The sequence below is a fragment of the Trichogramma pretiosum genome, unplaced genomic scaffold (genome assembly GCF_000599845.2).
Source record: "Trichogramma pretiosum strain Unisexual culture from Peru unplaced genomic scaffold, Tpre_2.0 scaffold45, whole genome shotgun sequence".
Lineage (NCBI taxonomy): Eukaryota > Metazoa > Arthropoda > Insecta > Hymenoptera > Trichogrammatidae > Trichogramma > Trichogramma pretiosum.
The window spans coordinates 1,039,793-1,063,518 of NW_019641665.1; the positions used below are offsets into that span (position 1 = coordinate 1,039,793).

The window sequence follows — 23,726 nt, forward strand, 5'->3', positions numbered from 1 at the left end:
TGTTAACTTGGTTCAATTGTTGATGAACTCTTACAATTTAAATTTTTGTGATCACTTTGATCTATCATATAAGTAGTTTAAAATTAAATATAATAAGAATAATTTAAAATATAAAATTGTGACTCAGTAAAAACCCAACTCAAAATATTTAATGAAAATATATTTAAAACTCAATGGTTTCAAAAGTCATCAAAACTTCGATGAACATGAAATATTACAAAGAATATCAAGAATATCGATTCAGTTTCTTTACAAGATTGGCTAGTTTCGATAAAATCAATGTCAGATAACAGTCTAATAATTTTTTTACAATAACACATCCAATTTTCAAATTAAAAAATAAAAATGTAATATCTTGGGATTAAGGTATTTATACCATAACATGGCTTTAAATTTTGGATTAAAAAGTGTATCAAAGCCATTCCAAAAAGTTCAAAAACCAGTATTATCTTTTATTCGTTTAAAAAATTTGGCAATGAATTCTGATAGATCATATATTGCACTTTGCAAAGAGTGCTCGTTATACTTTGTGCATTATAAAAATTACTGGCTTCGGTAAGAATTGGTAAATTAAAAATTCAATTATAAAATTGCAGCACAAAGCCATCGAAGCTCCGGCGTATTTTTTTCCTTCCAGCTGCTGTCCATATAGCATAATGCGGTCTTGAATTAAAGTTCTTCATCCCCGCCTATCTACGCGTACTCGGTGCAACATTGAACTTTTACCAAGTCTTTCGCTTTAACGGACAAACAATCCTCTACAATAACCTTGGAAGAATTGAACTCATCGTGTTGTATGAAAGGAAAAGTGCGAAAACTATCACCAGTAAAATATTTAGCTTCCTGGCAGAGAAAGCGGAACTATTCAAGACGTTATCTTTCAATTGTTTTTTGTGGCGGCATCTTCGAGGAATAATTCATGAAAAAACGATCGTTGAAACTGTCAGCAGCATATCCTAGTTATGAGGTCAAAGAGCTCATTTAAAGAATATAATTTCATCTATCTATGACGCCTCGTATCGCACTCTCACTCGTGTGCAGTCATTCATTCAGGCAAACGTCCGCGATGATGTGCATAAGCTCGAGAAACAGACGAGCAGTGCACATTTACACGACCCACACAGAAAGTCACTTATAAAGCCCGTGCCTGTGTTGTCTTCCGGACATGCTGCAACGCAACAAGACATTTCAACAAGATTATGTAATGTGTGTCGCGAACGCGCGTGGACAGGAACGAAGTGAAACTGCTGTTATTGTTTTTTTCACTCCCATGCTTTACTTCGTTCAAATTTAATGGTAGATAGTAACTGCTTATAAGGATCGAGACCTGAAATTGCGCACACAAATGCGATCCGAGTGATTTACGATATATATTGTCGCGGGTGTCACGTACCTCTCAAGCTAGCGACAAGCCAAGGATCGAGATATTGACTTACCATTAATTATTATACATAAAAAAACACACCTCGTGAAAAAGGTTGTACGTAGGTTTCGTATTGTACATTTAAAAACATCTCTCTATGCTTTAATTAGTTATATTATACCAATTCATCTTTTGTGATATATATGCTTTAGATGTAGCACGACAAACCACAAATCACTGCCTGCCTCTCTTGTGCACTTTTGAAGAAAAGACTTTCAACGGCAGCAACGGTATATCGGTTATACGAGACACCTACGCGTACAACTTTGCAACTTGTATATTGTTTTTCATTGCGTGTATGTTCTCCCTCGATACTTCAGGGTGGTTATTTCCAATATTGAGATACACGTCGAGTAATAATGTAGCAACAATTTATTAAAACCACCTCGCCATTGCAGAGTGCACATACTCAACGATAAGAAAGTTTGTATGTATGTCAAGCGTTTTGTAGACTTCGATAGTTTTTCGGCAATAAATTTAGTTCCACTTTTAAAATCGAGAATCAATTCATTAAAATTTTTTTGAATCGATCTTTTTTTAAATGTTCCAATTTTTTTCTAATATCACGATGAGTTTATTTATTTACTCGGGAGAAAATCCTGCTTAGGTGACATCGAAAAAAAATATAAGGAAGCAACTTTTAGCGAAATTAAAACATGAAGAGCATTTTTGCAAATGAATTACGTTGTACTCTTATACCGTAAAAGCATTGCAAAATCGTATTTACAAACAAGGTAAAGTAAAAAGAAATTTGTGTTTATATGCTTTGCTCTTTAAAACTACCTATAGCGTGTCGCATGCTGTATTAATCTGAGATGCGGCTGTTATTTGTGAACAATAATAAGCTCTCTTTGTTCGTAATTATGATGAAATACAGAGTCTACATTTACGACGACTTGGTATTTTACACCTCTACCTCTCGAGAAGGAAAAAAGGTTAATTTGTTGAATTTCAATTCTACGCTGCACTGACACTGATAGGTTGCTCGTACGCAGATAGCAAATGAGTTTTGATATTTTTCAACGCAACGTATTCGCGGGGCTATTAATAGACTTTGAACGCGGTGTTATACACCCGTTGTGAAGTGCGAAAAATAAAAGAACCTCCACAAACTCAACGCTTGCGCCTAATGGTAGGTACTCGAATATTGTATTCATCAATTAATACGTATTAAAAATAATTAAAATTTCAGCGTTTAAGTTGGCGCTCAAGGCATTAATTTTGCCGAGGTAAAACAGGCGGCGACGTCGGTGTCGGAGCGACAAAATTTACACACGCGTGCGACAAACAAAACTCATTCGAAATCGCATTTTACTGATTGAACACGCGAACTTGTCTTTCGAGTTTCAAGAGAGAGACAGAGGGAGAAAACGAAACTGAGTCACGAAGCGAGTTAGCCTGAAGCGTACGCCAACTTGAATAATTCTTCGTTTGAAATAATCATCAAGCGCGAGAAAGCAAGAAAATTACGTTTTTGTATTTATCAGGGTGTTTAAGGGTTTGAGATCGTTTCGAGAAACATGTGTCCGTAATCTAAACATTCTCACGTTTTATTTCGTATAAATGACTAATATTCCTATTTTTGTGTTCGATCAACACGAATCGACTAAAAAAAGTAGAAGCGTCATAATTCAATTTTATAAATATGCGACAATAAAAACATCGAGCTTGTAAGAATGAAAGAGAAATCATTTTTTGTCAAAGCAGAAAATCAAAGTAGTCTAGAAGATTGATTTTTACGATTTTTTGTAAATTGTTATTGCTTTGATTCTCGAATGGTTAAATCGAGAATCAAAGCTTGTTCCGTTACTGGGTTGAGTACCCCACCATATTTGCGTGGAAAGTCAATTTGTCCTTTCGATGTATGGTTTTATAAAACTATTTAGAAAGCATTAAATTGCGTGAAATATAAAAGCGAGAAAAAAGATTGGAGAAAAACTTGCTTAGATTTTACAAAAGATAAATTCGAAATCATATTTAAATTTATATTTTTTTACAAGTCATAATTATTTATAGTAATAATGCGTTTATACTACAGTTCTGAGTTGCTGCAATTATGGGCAATTTCGGAACTCATGGTAATTTTAGATAATAATGATGATTTAAAATATTAAGCTTTTTACAGAACTTAAGTAAAACAAGTGTAAAATTTTTAAATCTTTTTGGTAGACGGCCACATTTTTAGTAAAAATATCAAAATTAATTTCTAAGCTATTGATCTTTTTCATTTACTAGTATGATTATGTAAAATACACTTTCTTGTATATTCACCCAAAAATTACACAATAAAAACGTACATTTTCGAGTTTCAATTCTTAAAGTGAATATTAATATTTTCATAAAAGAACATAAATTTGGGAACGTATGAAAATCTTGGCCCATAATTCTTACAAGTCTCCCACGAGTAGATTTTTTTTAATTGCGTATATATTTTATCGACGGGTTATTGCATTGCCGTATTAAAAGTATATTTCACTGTATCGCATTACGCGGTCTAATTGAGAATTCAGATTAAAATATTGTACTGCTCGCGATATTATTAATTCATATCTCTCTTTATGGCTGCTGCAGCAGAGGAAACTATTTTTCAATTTATGTGCTCTCAACAAATTTATAATAAAGTGCAGTGCGCCGATGAAGTAGCTAAATATTTCGTTTAATGAATAATTAGCTCGCACGGAACGTCGACTTAATCGATACGCACACGTACGGAAATGGCAATAACATACAATGCTTTGTGGAACGGGGAAAAAAGATGTGTAACATTTGCTCTTGTGCAAAAGTAATATTTTCTAAAGTCTGACGCTAATAAACGAGCGCTCGATACACAAGTGTCATCGCTTAGATAAATTGCGTCTTAATTTTGTAATTTCTCGCCGTGGCGATGCCTTACAATGCTCTAACACATTGATGTAATAGCATTTTGTTCGGCCAACGCACACTTTCTTAAATAGTCGCCAATACGCTTGTCGCGCAAGAATAAATTAAATTTTAAAAGCTTCAAGGCTTATGAACTTGATGACGCTCTTTAACTTTACTTTCGACACTTACAGTGCGCCCACTCGGTTGTTGAGCAATTTTAATATCCAAATGTATATATCTTGAAAAAATCGACCATTTTTAAATGGATCTTAGGCAGCATTAAATAATTCCCCCAAAGATAGATATGACTAATTTGATTCTGCGACAATAGCATGGTGATCGTTTAGCTGTCGATATCGATTCAAGCGCGCTTCGAATAAGCTTATGAAATCTCGATTATATTTATCCAAGCTATTGAGTTTTTGTTTAACGACACAAGCGCAGTTTTATTGATCCGCTACAATCTTGAACGTGAAACGTTTTATTTTTTTCGAATGACAAGCTTTCGTGTTGTAAACATCTTGAAAACAGTGAACTAAGCCATAAACATAAGCAGTTTTTTTTCAGCATGATGGACTGTCAAATTAAATTGAATGTCACCTTGTTTGACTAGTAATTAACCGGCAATTCGTTCGAGTACGTCTAGAAAATGTCGAAATTATTCAAAAACGTTACCTGTGTTATAAAGCACAAATAAAAAGGCGAGTATGGGCTACTTCCGAGTGCGCACAATACGGTTCTCGTAAATTCGTACGCATGAAAAAACCTCAATGCATCCGTTTGAAAAAATTCACTCAGTACTTCCGTACGTAAAGTACGAGCTGATTAAAAAATGCCTTCAAATCCATATAACGACGATGGCGTTAAAACACCTGTTCGTCCATAAGCGTAAAATTATTCGTCTCATGTTACCTCGATGGCACGCGACCGTCCACACGCGTGCATTCCCTTATTATGAAAATGACTTTGGACATTTTTTTCCTCAACTAATTCGAATGGTCTCAATACTCGGGCGAAATCTGCGGTTCAGCTTTTATCGCAAGAGCGCGATGACCTTTCGTGTGCAGTATTGCAACGGCGAGACTTTATATTATACGCGCGGCTTCTTTTTGCAACGCGCGTCTTATTACGAGTGCGTGGGATCTCACGAGCATCAATGCTAATGTGACTTTTTGCGTTGCTTCTCGGTATACGATCGTTGCGCACGATAAAGCTTTTAATTAACTTGGAGATGTAAGAGCTGCGGAGTCGAAATTTCAGATACTCGACGCGGCTATAATCGGCAAATTGTACGTGCGCGGGTCTATCGATTTATCGATTTTACCTCGTCATATTAGTGCATAGAACACATCCGATGTAATCTCAACGGATATCAAATTATACTCGAGCATTGCGGGCAGGAAATCAACTATATACGAGCCTGCGCGTCACCGTTGTTGAATAATTAGCAAACAATCGTCGCCGTGTGGTTTTGGTCTTTGTCGCGTGGATGGACGATAGAGGAAAAAGCAGAAAACAAATCAAAACAAGTAAGAAAGAACGACTCGAACGTAACTAGAATATTATACGAGCTCATACTCATTTGAATGAATGACACACATATGTGTGGACTCTAAGCACATATTATAACGGAATCTCATAGAAAAATCAATACAATATTTGCGTTTACCATGTAAAACCGCTAACAATCGTCCGACTTGAATTATCATTATCCGTGTCGGTATACATGAATGATGATCTAAAAAAAAAGCGAAAAGCGAAGCAGGAAAGAGCATTTATTCAAAAGCCAAGGAGAAACACTTCCGTTCCTAACGCTGCAAATACTTTCACCTATTGAATATTACGAGCTGCATGTGTGTACGTGTGTACTCATTTGCTTCTGTACTATTAGCAGCACGCGAAAACTTTATAGAAATATTGCGAGCGAGCGAGGCTGAAATATATTGTAAACGTGCAACGATTTACGATCACAGCCAACGCCTCACACAAACATGGCAACATTTCAATATCTTTTTTATACGAAAAAATGCAGTTCATAGGTGTACTTTTCGGTAAATTTTCAACCGGTTATACGCATACATGCATGTAAGCTGTCTCGTTGCGTAAGACACGCGTGCGTGCTCTAGCACAAGCAAAACACTAGCATATTTTTTATTCAATTGAATTGATAGATAGTATAGTATGGAAGAGTGGCGAATAATTATTCGGTCGTTGTATAACCGCGTCGGGTCTCTCGAGTTAGCTTCCCATGTAGGACAGCTCTCTCGGACAATCGATTCAAGAAGAGTCACTTATTTTTGTACACGAACGACCATTGTTACTAGTACTTTTTTGTCTCAAAGCTCAATGACTCACCTTTGTTTGTATTGTTACTTCCATTTCCATCTAGACTTATGTATTTATTTTTTTTTTATCAAAATTATGTATATAGATAAAATTCTGAAACTTATCTAATCTCTTCGATCGCGTGCATACGCATTGAACAATTACGTGTAAGTTTTCATGGATCAAGCAGAGCTGCAAAGTTACATGTACACTCAAGACACTCATGAAGCGAAAGATTTCGCACACATCTCTTGGTGTTCGGATCGTGGTAGGTTTTTTGATACTTATGTGTGTAGAAATAATCCGATTTGTTATTCGAGCCTCGTTTTTATAGAGCTAGATTTATTCAAAGGTTTTTTTGCACGCACGATGGGTGGCTAGAGCTCTGATGATGATGTTGGGTGGATGTTGAATACACGAGTACATTTTATGTGCTGCGATTCATTCCACAGTTTCTGACACTACTCGTACATCTTTACCTGACAATTTTCACTTGATTTTCTCTTATAATCCGTTCATAGTGCTAGCTTTTACTTCCGACAAAAGATCTATTTCATTCATGCAAAGTCCTTTCCTCAGTTTATGCACCATTTTAGCGTAGCAGCAGACTAAGTTCTAAACCGACACAGCGACCGAAATAAAACTTGATTGGTACCGAGGAGACAGTCTCACTGACAGAATAGCTATCGCAATAGAAAAATGATTCATAGAGACTATTCGGGGAGCTTGACTTTGGCAAATAGACATTGCAATTAATTTACGCAGGTTTTCCTACTCGCTTACCAGCTGAAATATGCTATCCAGCGATTCGTTGGCAAATTACACAATGATACAATTCAAATTTCAAATTTCCACGACGCGTTGCCGACATTCCCTCTCGCTCACGCCAATAGATATCAAACTTAGATTATTTGATACCGAAGGAATTTACTTTCCACGATGTTTCAGTGGATCTTGTAACATTTACATAGGAATGGTGACAATGGTTTAGAAATTCATTTCTCGGTATTTTATGTTTTTTCTTTTTTTTTTTATGAGTGTGTTGTTATGTTATTCTTACTTAATACTCGTCGCATAATCATTATGATGATAAAGATTTAAATAAAAGTAAGCCAGTTTTTTGTTTAATTTAAATAATGCTTTATACATTGAGCTCTTCTTGTATATTTTTTAATTATAATTATTGTAAATACTGCGAAAAAATTATTAAACAATTTACAGGCAAAACTCTGCATGAATTATTTTTAAAATAAAATTAAAAACTGACTCGTATCACATTCCCCTACTATTTGTGTATTTCATTACTTTGGTTTTAATAATTTTTTTATATTTGTAGCAATGTGCTTAAAATTATGATCTTTTAAAAATAAATTACTTTTAAAAGAAACTCTTATAGGTAGAATGACTTTATTCACTAGATTACATGCATAAATTTTTGCTATTGCACATTTAAAAAATACGGATACAGCCCCGAGAGCCGATGTGACAGAGCGAATAATGATATGATAAAAGAAAAAAAACGCTGTCCTTTAAAGTTAAAAACTCGCCAATATTTCATCGTGCCTTCGTCAATTTCATTCGAGACAAACTGCTGATTTAGCTCCTCTTCTATTCATCAATCAAGCAGCTCTTGTGTGTATGTATGTACAGACGACAACAAGTATATAACATCATCGCTCCGCACGCACTCTCATTTAGCCCCATTACCTCGATTGCAAATTTATGACGAGCAAGTTTTATGCACTTCGTATCAATGGAGAAAGAGCGTCCCGTGCATTAACGACTTTGTATTAAATATTTCCTCTCGTTAATAATAAAAAAAGGTGAAGAGAGAAGAGAGATGTAGGCCAAACGGTATGTAACACTTGATCGAATTATGCTATACAAGTGTGTACGGGAGATGCGTAGAGCGCGCAAAGACAATCTAGATATTGTCAGGGTGCAATACTTATCAAGGTGTGCACGCGGCATTAAACCATTCGTTGAAACATTTCAATTATCCGTTTAATTAATTTTCCCGAATGCAGCTGCGGAAAGTAAAGTGTGCGCGACGTGTGTATCAGATCGATATCTGAATAAGCACGTAGAGGCAGTCGCTCGCGCGTACACACGTTTCAAGTGTCGGGATTGACTTGAGGGTTTCGGTTTACCTGATCGGAATCTCTACCCGATATTATGCTCGCACATATGCCCACACTCGCGTGTATATATTTCAGCGAATCATATTCATGTGCATTATTATAATAAGGCATTTATGTTAAGTACATAATGAGCCATTAGCTGCCTACTTGCGCACACAGGTGAGCGCGTGGCGGCGCACTGTGCACCTTTTTTGTTTTCGAAAGAAGTGCCGAATATGTTTTCATGAATGGCCGTCTTTTGTGAGATGACACCATAGTTTCCCCTCGGAGGACAATCTATTATTTCGAGATTTCTTTCTCGAGAGCTTCTAATAAGCCGGGGCGACAATTGTAAATATGGGGTCAGCTTAAAGATCGGTATACAAGGGTGTTTGGTGTATTTTTGAGAAATTAAGACGTTCCTTCCCACAGAATTCATTCATTGTGGCGCTTGTAATGCCATTATATTATATCATATTTAAGCGAGGCGCGCGTGAGTCATGTTCGTCGAAGAGTCCGCGCGATGTCTCTGACACATTGTTTTCTTGCAAATTCGACGGAGAAAAGAGAGCACATTGAGCGGAGTGAGCGGAACGAGTTCGAGCTTGCCTTTTTTGCGCATACTTATAAGAGCGATAAAAGAGGGACTGCGTGCGATTTTGAAACGTGGGGTCGAACTAGCACGTATCCGTGTATACATGTCTGTGTGTGAATATGTGTGTACGCCGGCACAATTGGCGGCTTGTTCGAATCGTACACTATCACATGTGGACGTAGACAAGTGTTATTAATACTTTTCGCGATAAAATACATTGACGCGTTTTTTCCCCCTGTACAAACGCGCATATATAATAGATATAACGTGCCGCGCGAAGAAGAGGAAGGAAAGAGGAGATGCTTGCTTACGTACTCTTGACGCTCGTATGCGAGCTCTGTCTGAGATTTCGAGCTTGATGAAATTATTTGTTTAGTCGCGCGCACGCACAAGAGCTCAGGTGGATTCGCGAGCATCTGCTGCTGCTGCACGAATGTGTATGAAATTTCGCCTCGACGTTCTAAGAATCGTTGTTTTGAAACGACTCCCGCTCTCTTGTGTATCCGTTACGAAAGAATTTGTCATTATACAAGAATCGAGCAGCTTTAATTATGACAATGAACAAAAATGGTTTCGTAAAATACGTATGCACACACACGTAGTTTGACGAGCACAGGCTCTTTATATAGTATGCAATTATACAATCATGCCATTTGAATCGCCGTTCGACACATGCCTGTGCTACCGTGAAACCAGTTTCGACGGAATTTCCGCAAAAATGCGACTGTGATAATAGCGCCTCAAACTTTTTCCGATACATTTATCAAGTGTCTATCGAATATCGTTTCTCTACATCAGTCAGGAATAAATCCGTCAATAGCTCGTCAGTTGAATATCAGGTAATAAATATAAATAAGTAGGTAAGCGCGTGCATAATAAAGAGATAGGCGTGTGCATGTGAAAAAGTGCGCTATCGTTTATTTATTGTGAAAAGTCGGACATTCGTTATTTTTACGGAAACATATGAGTTATGTCAACCGAATACTTCACAACCATTAGCTTTCGAATCTATCGCTTATATATAACTTTTTTTCTTACTAAATTGCGTTATGCGACCCTTTAAATGCTACTGCGATCATGCATTTATTATAAAACAAACAAGCCTCCCACGCACGTTCACGTATCGATTATCGACATTGGAAAACAAAACGAAAATCACACGAACATCAATTAAGTCTCGACGGAGTGTGCCCGATACATGGCGAGTAGCCATCTCTCCTCTCTCTCTCTCGGTGATCGCGTGCGTGGGTGTTAACAGGCATCGATTGCCCAGACCGATTGTAATTGCCTTGTTACACGCGGTGAACGAGTGAGAGTCCGTGTGAGTAAGTGAGTGAGTGAGCGAGCGAGCGAGCGAGTGAGAGACCACTCGCTAACAAACACACTCACCGAATGCGCGCGCGGATATTTCCGTTGCGGAAATCAACGACGACTCGAGTATACAAGCGCACAACAGCATCAATACTACTACCACACGTGAACGCGTGGGTGGGTGTGTCTCCGCGAACTCGATAAATTAGATGATTCGAAGATAGAGGCCGCGCGGACGCATAAATTCATAGATGTACACACGTTATAACCATGCCAAAAGCGATGTAGTAAGCCTTTTTTGCCTTTCGTCGCATCTGTACACACCGCAGCCTCGACATGGGCGTTGAAATTAATGGCTATGCTAAGGTTCAAACTTGCGATTCGAAGTTTTATGATTAATACGCGCGTGCGTGTGCGTATTGGAAAAATCCACGAGATTCACATTTGTAATAATTTTGATAAAGGGTTAAGCTCGAGTTGAAATGTTCATCGATTGACTCTATGTATAGGCACGAGTGTGTGTGTGTGCGTACACGCATCCTGTAGATTTTCTCGGAACGTAAATCAATTGGGACTCTCGTAATCTATTCCCGTGAAATGCAGCGATATCGCATAAAGCGCAATGCCTTGCTGAGATTCGCGTGTTCTTTTAAAGAGTTCATCGACTGATACCCACCTACTACATAACGTATATAAATGCTCGCGCGATATCATCTCCGTCGCCGTTTCTCGTTGTTATTTTAAAGTAAAATAGATGCGATTTCCCGGCTAAACAAGCGGGAGGGTCCGGATGAAATAAAATGATTTCATTGGATCGAGAAAAAAAACAAACGAGTATGTGAAGAATTGCGACCGAGCGAAACAAATGACCTATTAGAAAAATATTAATAGGTCCCTTTGTCGAGCTAATTGATCCCATTAGCTTCTTGGCAAAGGTACTATAAGCAGAGGGCAAAATTTGTAAATAGCAGAGCACGAGATCTATTCGGGAGAAAAAGCCACGAGAGCCGTGTAGTACACGAAGAGAAGTCGCGCTCGGTAGCGAAGAGCCATATTATTAACTCGCCGAGAATGGGCCAAAGAACATAACTCTTCATTAAAGAAATCTTTGCGTTGAAATCTTCACAGCAGCAGCAGCAGCAGCAGCAGTAGAAGCGCTGTTGGTACCAAGCACATGGTGCTGACACGGAGGGCAAAGTCAGTCGGGGAACAAACAGGTGTTTCGTAAATCACGTGGCTAACGGTGATCCGCGCGCTCATCAACGAGCACGCGGGGGGAGGAGTTGAAAATCCCTCGCTGCAGCGTATATTGCATAGCCATCCGTGCAGATAAGAATCGTCAAAAAACGAAAAATAAAGGAGAAGAGGAGGAAAAAAGGCGCGAAACAATAAGATCGCTGACACGAGGCTGATCTTTGTTTTTGTCCGCGCGTTGTCGGCGGCGTGTAACGCCCGAGAACTGCGAGAGATTGCATATAAAGAACGTATGCACGGCAGCACACGGCGTACACGTGTTATTCCGGGCCTTAATTAGCCGCTGCTCTGCCTACATCGGGGAATTTTGTAAGGTTCGAAAAAAAGCGAGGCAAATGTATGGGTATTTGTGAATGTGTGTGTGTATAGCGTATAGAGACTGGCTCAGGGCTAGCGCGCCGCGATATGCAAAGCACGTCGATAAGGCGCTCAAGCGCGTGCGTGCAGGGAAATAAAAAGGTAAGATCGCGAGCGAGCGGAAATAGCTGCGTAGTCTTATCTGGCATTACGACGCGGCCGAGCATCCATCATTATACGCGCGCATATTATCGAGCGGTTTTCTCTCTCTCTCTAGTTCGCTTACCCGGTGTCTCCGATGTAATCCAGCATCCGTATCTTGAGCATTTTTCCACTTTTCTCGTCGCGTGCGCACGAGGATATTATCGTAGGCCACTGTTTTCACCGGCACGCGCGATAAGCCATATCGCAATCGTGAGCCAACAGCAACGTGTGCTCTCTCTCTCTCTCTTTTTTTTTATTCTCGAGTATTATAAGAAGAGAGAAAAGCGCCGGTCCCGCCGACTGGAGCACGCGCGCACACAAGAACTCGCTGATACACAGCGCTGTTAATGGCCAAAAGGCTATATTCACACCGACAGAAAGTGCACCGTTGTACGAATTTCGCCTATTACAAGCGCGCCGCTGAGTCACGCTAAACAGAGCCAAAGAGAGTACACGATGGCTGGCTGGAGCGCAACGAGCAGTGCAGCAGCACTCCGCAGACTGCACTCTATAAACTCACGTTCACAAACTCACGACACACACATGTATATAGATAATATATATAGAAACTGGCAGCGACAGTATATATACAACACAAGCAGCTTCAGCAACTAATTGGCTTTTAGACCGTATATTCTTATTTTTCTTTTTCTCCTTCGTGCTTGGCTGCTGTTGCTTCTGCTGCTGCTGCTCCTCCGCGTTCGGTTTCTTCTTGGTCTTTTGTCGCTTGCTCTCGGCGCACTCCCAAGCTCTGGGATGAATATATCCGTTGGCTTTGGCCTGCACTACACACTGCACACTATACAAAACACAGACACAGACAGACACACACACAGACCGCAACGTAGCGCGGTTAGTCTCGCGCGGCAAAAAAAACCTCCTTTTCGTACGAGTCCTCTCGTATTTCCGTGTTCGAAACGAAGAGTACCTTTTGAATTTTTATAATTTGCAACAGTCGTTTTCTCAACGTGTCCTGGGCGGGAGAGGACCTCTTCGAGCGAATACGTTCGAGTGCAGCAGCGTGTGGCGGTGGTTTTTCGCAAACACGCTCGCTTCGCTTATGATTTTTCCTCTCTTTTTCTGCCCGCAAACGAAAGGCCGGGGATGCAGCGAATAGGAGATATCGGCGCTCGGTGGCACGTAGTGGTAGCAGCAGTAGTAGCAAAGGACCAACAAGTCGAGATTTTTGCGCGCTCAAGCGAGTCTGGCCGATCGTCGAAACAAAAGCCAGCAGATAAGTGCGCAGCGGCGATCGATCTCGGGCGCCGATATATCTTTCAACTTTAGCTTTTTACGAGTATATACGTACTGGCTGTAAGAACATTTACGCGCGCGGCGTACACAGCGTACACATGCAGTTGTACGGAGCGTCGCGATTGGTGTATTCGGGCCGCGGACGATGTGTGCCAATGACCGCGATATCGGCTCCTACATGGACGTCGTCTTTCGCTCGACGACTTTCTTCTTTCTATTGTGTGCGAATGTGTGCAGGAAAAGCCAAGTCTACTAGCGCTTGGTGTATATCGCGAACGTACGAAAGCACTGGCACAGATGCACAGCTGGACGGCGACCGCGAGAGACGATGCGCACTTGTCAAAATAGTCCGCGCGAGGGCCACAATAATCACGCACACGGGCAGATGCACAAAACGTCACTGTAAACTCTGCGTATAATGTATAATAAGCGGACCGCATGCACCAGTAGGACCGTCGCAGCAGCTCAGGCTGTAAACTGTAAACACAGGAGGTTGCACACACACTGCACTGCGTCGAGCACGCTGCGTGCACGCTGCTGCTCTTATATACCGATGCTGTCTTGCTAAAACAGAGAGACACTCGCGTGCTGAGTTGGACGGCGCGTCGCGAGAACTGGCTATGTAGGCCTAAATCGCGCTCGCTGCCTCATGCTAACTCTCTGCTGCTGTAGCACATGCTGCCATCACAGAGAGTAAGAGAGAGAGAGAGAATCCCTTCTCCGTAGCCAAGCGCGCCTTCCACCATCCACTGTATATGTGCGTTGCGAATATATCGCGCGTATATATAAGCGCGTGTACGTGAGTGTGCAGCTCGATGCACACACAACAAAGTTGGCCTGTTGCTGTTTTGCGACTCGCGTTGTATGCGCCTCCTGTACTGTACATATATGCCGCTGCTGTTGCTCCCACACAAGCACCAACACACATCCACGATATATACCTATACATGTATTATATACGCCAGCGAGACCAGCGAGACTCGTTATCTCTCTTTCTCTCTCCCACTTGGTCTTACGTCGTATTGCTGCTACACTCGCACTTATACACTTACACAGATGCAAACTGTGCCTCGACTGCAGCCTATAGCAACTACTATGCAACAACATTCGCAATTCTCGATGTTTCGCATGTACGACTGCGGTAAAGCGCATACTTATGGAAGGATATATAGGTTGAGAAGTGATTGAATCCGCGTACACATAGCGTGCATATATACATATTGCGGCCCAATAGGCTGTCGCGCTGCGCTAGCTCATATATAGCTGTGGCTCGTTCGCTAACTTGTAATACACGTTTGTTGTTGCTTTTTCTTTGCGGCCGCACGCGAGACGCAACTTACATACGAAACAAATCTCTTTTGGCCTTTTTTTATCCCCCGGTAAGCGTGTGACAGGTTGCTCATGTTGATTCGGCCCGGCTTCCGTTCCGATCGTCGTTTCTTTCCTTTCTTTTTATCGCGCCTAACTCGTACGAGTCGGCAGTCGCCACCGAGAGCCTAAAATACTGTACGCCATTACTCGCCTGACATCTGATTATTTTTATTAGCCCTTTTACGAGCCGTTTAGCGGGCATTTAACGCCTCTAGGCTCATTGTTACGGCCATGTTTTTCACACACGCACACGCACGCACGCACATGTACAGACGCTGTACATGCTAAAAGTGCCTCGATAGCGATCGTTTTCGTAGACATAAATTTAAAACAAAATACGGCAAAAAAAAATAACACGACACCCTATCTAATCGACTCTGAGCTCTTTCGTCACCCAGAAATGTTATACACTCGTTCCTACGCATGATTCACGGAGTTTTTATGTAAACTCGATTTCGTCCAGCGAGCGCGACGTGCTGCTCTTGAAAATATCATTTTAAAAAAATGGAATTACTCGTTACACGCAAAAACACTTTCCGCGCGCTGCTTCAAACTTCGATCCGTGCGAAGAATCAAGATAGAATCGTCTTTCTTTTCTGATAGGTATGAAAAAAGCTTCGAACGCTACATTCACTATTCGAGCGTCTCGATGAATTATATCTTTTTTCCAATGTGTCACGTTTTATTTTATGACTTTTATTTTGTTTTACTCGAAATGCAATTTAAAAATAAAGGCGCGTTGAAACTCGACGAATGCATATTATGATAGGTAACGAGATACGAGGCGCAATGAGCAATTCAATTTATCTCGTCGGGCTCGAAATTTACGAACTAAAAACTCGTAATACTTGATTTGACGCATAATTTTCAAAGTCAAAATAAGACAGAGATTATTGATCGATAAGTCGGAGCAAGCCCGATACATTCTGTGGGGTGCCTAAAACAACAATCACCTCAAAACCGCATCATAAGCGTATGCGTGCACCAGCTCTCTCGAATAAATCCACCGGCTGCGCGAGAATACACAAACCCCCTCATTCTTCGGCCCGCAGCGGCGGCACACATGCCACGGCGCGTCTCATATGTGAATTACGCATGACGTGCATCCCGAGCTATATGCTATAGCCTAGCCGCAGCAGACAAAATCTTCACGAACGATTAACAAGAGAAAGAGAGAGAGAGAGAGCGCCTGGCAGCTCACGAGCTTATCCTGAGAAAAAAAGAGACGAGTAACTCTCGAGACCTTATACATGGCTCCGAAACAGCAGCAGGCAGCTACCGTCCGGCATTTATGCATAATATCCGCAGCCTCGAGTATTTTACGAAAAGTGCCAATTTTTGCCTGGCCCGACGCTGCTACCTACGCTCTAAATCGGCGCATTTTGCGCAAAAATTCAGCCTCGACCACACAAACCTTATCAAGTCGGGCTATGCACATATATTCGTGCCTTGTAAATTTATTATACGCCCGAGCCGTATGAGTCTGTGTGTTTATATAAAGGACGTTTTTAACTTGCGGCTGATGGCTTTTAGTTCAGCAAAGCCGCTGCACACACGTACACAAGTGCGCAAAGGGGAGTTTAATTGAATGCTGGTCGATGCTGGCCAAGATACAACATTTCCCGGAATTTTAGAGCTTGTGTCGACGGCGAGTTACGAGGCTGAATTTTCTATACTTCTTTATATTACGCTTGCCTAAATCATATCCTCTCGTTCTTTAAATTACTTTTCTTGACTTCATCTCGAGGCGATTTATGACGAAGCGCTTCTATATTTATTTGTCAAGGAGTTCGATCGATATAAAGTAAACTTGACGAAAAAGGAAAACAGATACGAGTGTAGAAATGGGCAATGTTTAACGCAAACATCGATGCAAAGATACAGTGTACATACACAAACAAAATATAATGTACCGTAGGCTCGCGAAACGGTATTTTTAAATATCGTTGCATGCCCACGAACTGCGTGGCGATGAATGCGAAAAAAGATAAGTCTCTCAACAATAACAGCTTGCACGCGCATACGGAATCGCGTTCGATCTCGTCGATCCAAAAATTCGCATCACGCGTATCGCACACACACAAATACGTGCAGGCGGACAGCGGCATTTCCCACGGCATCGACGCATTACACCCACGCATCGCGCCTGCCTTTTTACGTTGTATACCTCTCGCGCGAGCTCGTGCCTCTTGTTGCGACTAAAAGTGCGACTAAAAGTGCGCCTCTTGCAGCCGAGAGAAAGAGCGGACGAAAAAAATTGCGCGTACGCGTACTCTACGTGGCTGCAGCTAGTATATTAGCAAGCGAGTCTGTTGCGCGCCTGCTACGTACGCGCGGTACAACAATTTTCCGACTCCGTGACAAATGCCTGCCTATGACTGCGTTGCGAGAGGCTGCATTTCGATTCTTGGTCTTCCTCGTAAGCAGCGGCTGCTCGGACATTTTACAAAAATTATCATGTACAAAATAAAGTTATGCTGCTGCATTGTGCAACGTCTCTGTTGCATACAAAAGTTGCATCGCGAGACGTATTATGTCATTATGCTGGGCAACGAGATCTGCTACCTACTCCTGCGAGTGCCATTTTCGAACGAAAATCCTCGTTTTGAGAGATTGACAAAATTCATTTTTAACATAATACACATGGAAGCCCGATGAAAATGATTTAAAAATTATTGCAAATTCGAGTATATATGTGACACGATAAATAATATTCGATAATAATATTATTGGCAGAGAAATATGTACGGGTACCCGGTCACTCAATCGCATATAGGTATACAATTTCCTAGTAACGAAATGGTTATAAAATCGATTGACGTATCTAGTTTTATGATAATGTCACGTTTTCGAAAATTTAAATAAGAGCTTGAAATGTGTCCTCGAGTGCAATTATTATTCACTTGGAATCGATCGAGTCCACAAGATGTACACCAAAGCTCTGTTCTTCCTTGTTTTGATCTGTAGCACTGCTTTTGTAATTCAATTTTCATTCATTCATTTCGGACGAAAAAACAAATCAGGTGAAAGTGTTGCTTATTTCGTTATTATTTTTTCCAGGCTACTCCAAAGCATCATCAACGTAACCGTCATGGACTTCATAGAGTGAGTATATATTTTTTTAATTATTTTCGACGACAACTTTTCTCTTAATACCGTACAAATTCACGAATTAAGGTTCGACGAGGTGTCGGAGATAAACTTAAACAATGGGTCGCTAAAATAAAAGATCAAGCTGCCAAAGTATTGAGTAAAATTCAAGATAAGACGGTGGAAGTTTACAACAAGGTGACCGGCAGGGCTGAATTACTCAATAAGCTCAAGGAATTGAACGAGCAAATGGCCGATGTGAAAGATAGACAAATCTCTTTGGAGAACGAAATCGTCCAAAAGCATAACGAGCTGCAGCAGAAGGAAAAAGAAGTTGAAAGCTTGAAGTATCAGCTGGAACAAAATAAAAATGCCTCCGCCCAAGAGAAAGAGGCCGCGAAGAAACGTTTGCAGGATCTCATAGTAATTCTCGAACAACAACGAAAAGCTTTTGACAATGATCTTGAGACCAAATCATTATAAAGGAAATAAATTATTCCATACCACGCATGAATTATGAAAACCCTATTTTGGTATTTATTACCGACATTTCATGTGCTGCGCATCGAGTATTTAACAAACTTCAACTATTATTCATATGATAAACTCTGACGTTTAATATTACTTTACATTGTCTGTCATAATAAAAGCAAATGGTACAGCTTAATACCCAAGCTCAGCTTTCATAAATCCACTATTCATCGATAAATCTGCGTTACATCGAGTTATTTCAAATTCAGAATCCATGTCAGTGCTGATCCTGTTAGCTTTGTATTAAAATCGTTCGACGTTCAAGGTGATGCTTTTATCAATTAATTTCATAATATATTTCATTATTGAACCTTTACATTCGCGGGTCTCTTACATATGGAATTTTGTTAAAACTGAAATACGCTGTAAATTTCACTTACGGCTTTTTGTTCAAATATTGGAAATTACGTGTTATTTTATATCTCGAATAAATCGATGCAAAAATCCAACATTTATCGACGTTTAAAGAGTAGTTAATGTGCTGACATAGGCATTACTCATCTTTTTCATAACTTTACTTCAGAACGATAAAAAAATCGTTTGTACGTAAATTCAATTTTATGAAAAGAAAAACAATGGATATTTTATTTGACGTAAAGGTAAAATTTTAATTTACAGCGTTAATACGAAAAAGCGCCTACGGTTATAAACTTGGTCATCGCTGCTCTAAATTGCTGAAATAACAACAGTTAATGTTGTAAAACTTGTTAAACATAAAATGATCGAAGTTTCATCGGGAGGTAGCTAAAAAGGAAAAAAAGCTAAATTGGAAAAAAGTACGATTTTGGAAAAGTTTAATTTTCAGTATGAAAAGAGGCGTTGGTTTTTTGATACAATGAGGCTGCGCAACTTTTGTTGCACGAGTTTGTGCTGTCGGCACGTGCGTGACGGCTCGCGAGTGCGAAAAATATACTCTGATTTAAATTTGCAAGCATTCTTATCTGAAAGAGACTGTGGCAGCGATATTTATATTTAAATTACTCGCTGCGCAAATAGTAGTGATTAATACATAAAAATAAAAAATATTCGTGAGTTGGCTCACGTAAAGTTCGTCATGCCTGACTATGGTTCTCTACAAACATGGAAAAAGTATATTTTTTTCTTTTTTCTACTGCGAACAGTTTCATTTGGTTTTAATTAAATTGCATCTCGGCAGCAGCGCGGGGCGCTTTATTTACGACAGGAGTGCAGCATTTTCCAGACCAATAAGTAGATTTTACGCGGTCGTCTATAGATTGGCCGCTTTAATTTTTTTCCCCTCCTGCGGGCAGAGCACACAGAGCGCAGTGCAGAGTGCGCAAAGTAGGCATCATTTTCACATTCTTTACGGTTCATTAAGTCGTTGAGCAAGTCACTTGCAATTAGCATAGAAAATTATCGAAAATTGCAGAGGGGAAGTAGCGCGATATAAATTGGAGGCTACATTAGATTTTGTTTGCTCGGTCGGTTCTTGCGCGCACAGCGGAGAGCACAGCTGCAGCTGCGAACACGGCGAGGAAGCGAAATCGTAAAAAGAAGGTGATTCGGCGCGCGAGCAAGGAAATGCATATAAAAGTGTTGAACAGGCGGATAATTCGCGAAAGGCTCATGTCTTGGCGGGGATCTCAAGGCTAGTCCGCTGCTACTGACTGCTGCGACCGTGGACGTACACGTACAGCTCTCGCCTATACGTACGGAGGATCAAGGCTGTACTCGATGAGAGGCCAGAGAGAAAACGAGATGGCCAGCCGAGAGAGTAAGAGAGAGAGAGACGCGACGCGACGTCTTCATGGGATTCTCCCTTCTCGACATGACAAATTGAGAAAGCGCGAGGAAGCACGAGGCGTATGTACTACTGTGCAGTGCGTCGAATATTCGCGGATTATGCAAACGATATTTACACTGGCTCGCTCGACGAGCTTTTTACAAGCTGACAGAATGCTTATTGCTGCTAATAAAGTACGAGATTTAGATAGAGACGCGGCGCAGCTATACAGAGCCTGGAGCAGCAACGAGTACGAATGACACTTTAATCAATGGCAAAAATACGTTACGCACCTTCGTTCCTACGTACGTATAGTCGATTGGGAAAACGAGATTTGCCGAGTGCGCTAAGCTACTTACACGCGACGTCGTGCCTCTGCATTTTGTACATTTTGCTCTAGATGGTATATAGGCTCGCTGCAACGGCAACGACGACAACAAAAAAACGTCGAAAACGAGCCAATTACCACATGTTATCGGTCGCGAATTCAATCGGCCAAGTTAGATCGATTCCCATCGCGTCGCGTTGATGGGCGCCTGGCGGAGGACACTCGAATAGTCATGCGCGTACGGCGGCGCCTTAGCTAACTTTTGTATACGATAGTAGCGTCTTTGCAGCCAACATCGAAGCAACTTGGGAGGCAACTCCATGTACAACTATATAACGTAGCTTAATGCACGCGCGTACCTATATCGAGTGCGCACTCCTATAGCCCTCGACCCTTGTGTAGCCTTACACGAGTCGACTGGCCCTAAGGGTATAGCGACTTGGTTGGATCGCCAACTCGTTTCGCCCCCTCTACGTATAAATAGGTTAAACTTTGCAATAATTACTGCCTATATAGCGTTACAACGGAATTACTTGCGCTACGATCGAGTTTGCACCGAGTGCAGTTGAAAATATACGATACTCGTACGCCGCGTACGAGTGATTCCCGGGCCAGCTCGTGTACGCATAAATATATTTTGTAGACTTTTTTTCTTTTCGCTCGCGTTTAACGCAATTATTAGCGAGCCACTCGACTAGCAGCACATCGTCGAAAATTCTAATAAATAGGTCAAGATTGCGTTGAGAACTTTTATACGCCACCCGTATGTATGCGAAGCAATTTGCGACTTATTACGGAAAAATATAAAATCGAAAAAAAAAACGTACGAGAGAGAAAGAGAGTATATACGTATCCCACATACGCACCGGTGTAGAAAATTACGGAGGAAAAATCTACGTCCTGTCGATCGTATATTAGTTTTTCGAGTAATGCACGCGAACTTGCAAACGCGCACGGACTCGTGCTACAGGTACACGTTATGATACGCGGCAGTGCAAAATAAAACTTTTCCTGCGCGTTGCTGCCTATGTATACTGTTGATGTTCCATCAAGCGCGACACGTGACGCAACTCGTTCCTTTTTTTTTATTGAATCCTTACACACGCACACGACACAGAGAGCTCGAATCGACTAATTCGAAGCTTTAAATTAAATCGATCGGCTGGCTGTGTTGTTTGCTCGTGGCCGAGTGTGTGTTTTCCTTGCTTCGGTCGCGGTGAGTATCGTGTAGCAGGTCTCGTTAAAGAAAAGCACGAAGACGTATAAAAATCGAATAATAAACAGTGGCCGCCGCGCATATATAGCATGTATATACTGCAGCGTGAGCAACCACGCGATACCCTCGTTCCAGAAGAGCTGCAATCGCAGCGGTGGCTTGTGGTGTGGTCGCGTTCACCGTTACACATGCTCCGCGATCGACTCTCCTCTCTCTCTCTCGTCGTATTATTATATATACAGCACCTTCTTACGTCATTCAACTTGCAGCTCTTATGCATGTATATATATTTTGGATTACATTAGCTCAGGAATGTAATTCGCGCTATGGGGTATACTGTACGAGCTCGCGCTGGAATGCGATCTCCGAGGTATTTTAGGCTTTTTCGAACGTGTCTCGACCGATGGCATTTAATTGGAGCCTGAACTCGAAGCTCGAATAGACGACACCGCCGCGCGGATAATTGGCATATTTTTCTTGCGGGCTGACTATTGATTTTCTAAACTCGCTCTGGAGCTTCGAGCGCCTCCGCGTCTGTGTGTGTGCAGTACGCGTGTGTATAGAGAGAAAGAGAGGCCCGGACGCGCAAAGTTTAACCAGCGCGACTTGTTGTTGGCAAACAACGCGAATGTATAACTGCTTCATCAAGCGAGTCTTTCATCGCGCCCCCGACCCCGAGAGCTGTACATCAGCGTCAACAGGAGCCTGTGTCAGCTAGGAATCTTTGCTGCACGAGCCCGACCAAACGATGCACGGATATACGTCTAGGGACCAGAGTCCACGGAGAAAACAAACAGTTTCGACTGATTTTTCCATCTTTATTTATTTATTCATTTTTTTGCAACATAATATAAAAAGGCTAATGATGTATGCAAGCACGACTTGCCTCACGCGTCTTACACAATGGACAATTTTCCGCCTTTTTCGCGACGAAAATCTCTCAAACTGCCAGGATCAAGCTCGCAGCGGAGCATTGTAAGTTGCACTTGTTGGCGTACTCGCTTAGATACAAGTCAAATCTCTCTTATATTCGGCTTTTGAATCGATCGATCAGCGGCGAATTTCCACGCCAAATCCTTCGATATGAATTCATGGCTCCAAAGACCAAAGCCGAGTGCGCACTCCAAGATTGTATTCCCCTATCCTATCTGTGTACATACACACTCACACAAGCTGGCGCTCAAGCCAGTGTAGAGGGATAGAAGAAATTGTTTTCTTGATAAGGAACTTCTTCCCCGCTGAAACGAGGTCACGTTCGTCTTTTTTTTCGGTGGACAAATACACAAGCCATTTTATGAAGCGCTATATATACGATAAAAAATTGAGCTTATTTTACTCTCCCACTTTTACGATTTGATAAAAAAATAGCATTCAACCAAATAGAATATTATTTTTAAGTACTTGCTTGAAATAAAAAAAAACTTTATACCCTCGACCGAGAGGATAGAACGCGTAAATATAAACAAGCCGAATAGCATCAAAAATGTCGAATTCCTGCAGCGTTATAAATTCCGTGCAGGAGTCAGCACTTTTGTCAAAGTATCGATGTAATTTATCAATAGCATTTTCATGCATTAAAAGACATCGAGTCCGAATTTCGTCAAGTAATATTTTTCCCTTAAACAATGAGCAGAAATTCGACGCTCAACGATCACTCTCTGGGTCACGTATGCACGAATATTTCAATCATTGCGAGCGCAGAGATTCGTGAAAATCCATTAAATTCACAAATCTTAGTAATAATCTCCCGAAGCGAATCGAGCGAAGAGGCATTAAATTCCATATCTCGCTCGACATCTGC

At 41.1% G+C, this 23,726-nt stretch overlaps 2 protein-coding genes across 5 annotated transcripts in view; one reads left to right on the top strand and one right to left on the bottom strand.

Annotated features, from left to right (window-relative positions):
- Positions 1-23,726, bottom strand: part of LOC106649725 (rap1 GTPase-activating protein 1) — a 115,909-nt gene that overhangs the window by 73,624 nt on the left and 18,559 nt on the right. The window contains exon 1 of one of the 4 annotated variants that reach the window (XM_023460271.1): positions 12,474-13,239. The exons of the other annotated variants lie outside the window; for them this stretch is intronic. Coding sequence (XP_023316039.1) covers positions 12,474-12,514 — 41 coding nt within the window. The 5' untranslated portion in view covers positions 12,515-13,239. Of the gene's footprint in view, positions 1-12,473; positions 13,240-23,726 lie in introns of those variants that run through there. 4 annotated transcript variants of the gene reach the window in all.
- Positions 17,910-18,773, top strand: LOC106649766. The gene is made up of 3 exons (XM_014367368.2): positions 17,910-17,993; positions 18,077-18,121; positions 18,194-18,773. Exons 1-3 carry the CDS (start codon positions 17,943-17,945, stop codon positions 18,587-18,589), a joined length of 492 nt encoding a protein of 163 aa, XP_014222854.1. The 5' UTR covers positions 17,910-17,942; the 3' UTR covers positions 18,590-18,773.

Excerpts from the sequence above, each read along its gene's own strand:
- LOC106649766 (XM_014367368.2), top strand. The coding sequence starts at position 17,943 with ATGTACACCAAAGCTCTGTTCTTCCTTGTTTTGATCTGTAGCACTGCT. Across the intron at positions 17,994-18,076 it reads TGATCTGTAGCACTGCTTTT|GCTACTCCAAAGCATCATCA; the intron begins GTAATTCAATTT and ends TATTTTTTCCAG. Across the intron at positions 18,122-18,193 it reads ACCGTCATGGACTTCATAGA|GTTCGACGAGGTGTCGGAGA; the intron begins GTGAGTATATAT and ends TCACGAATTAAG.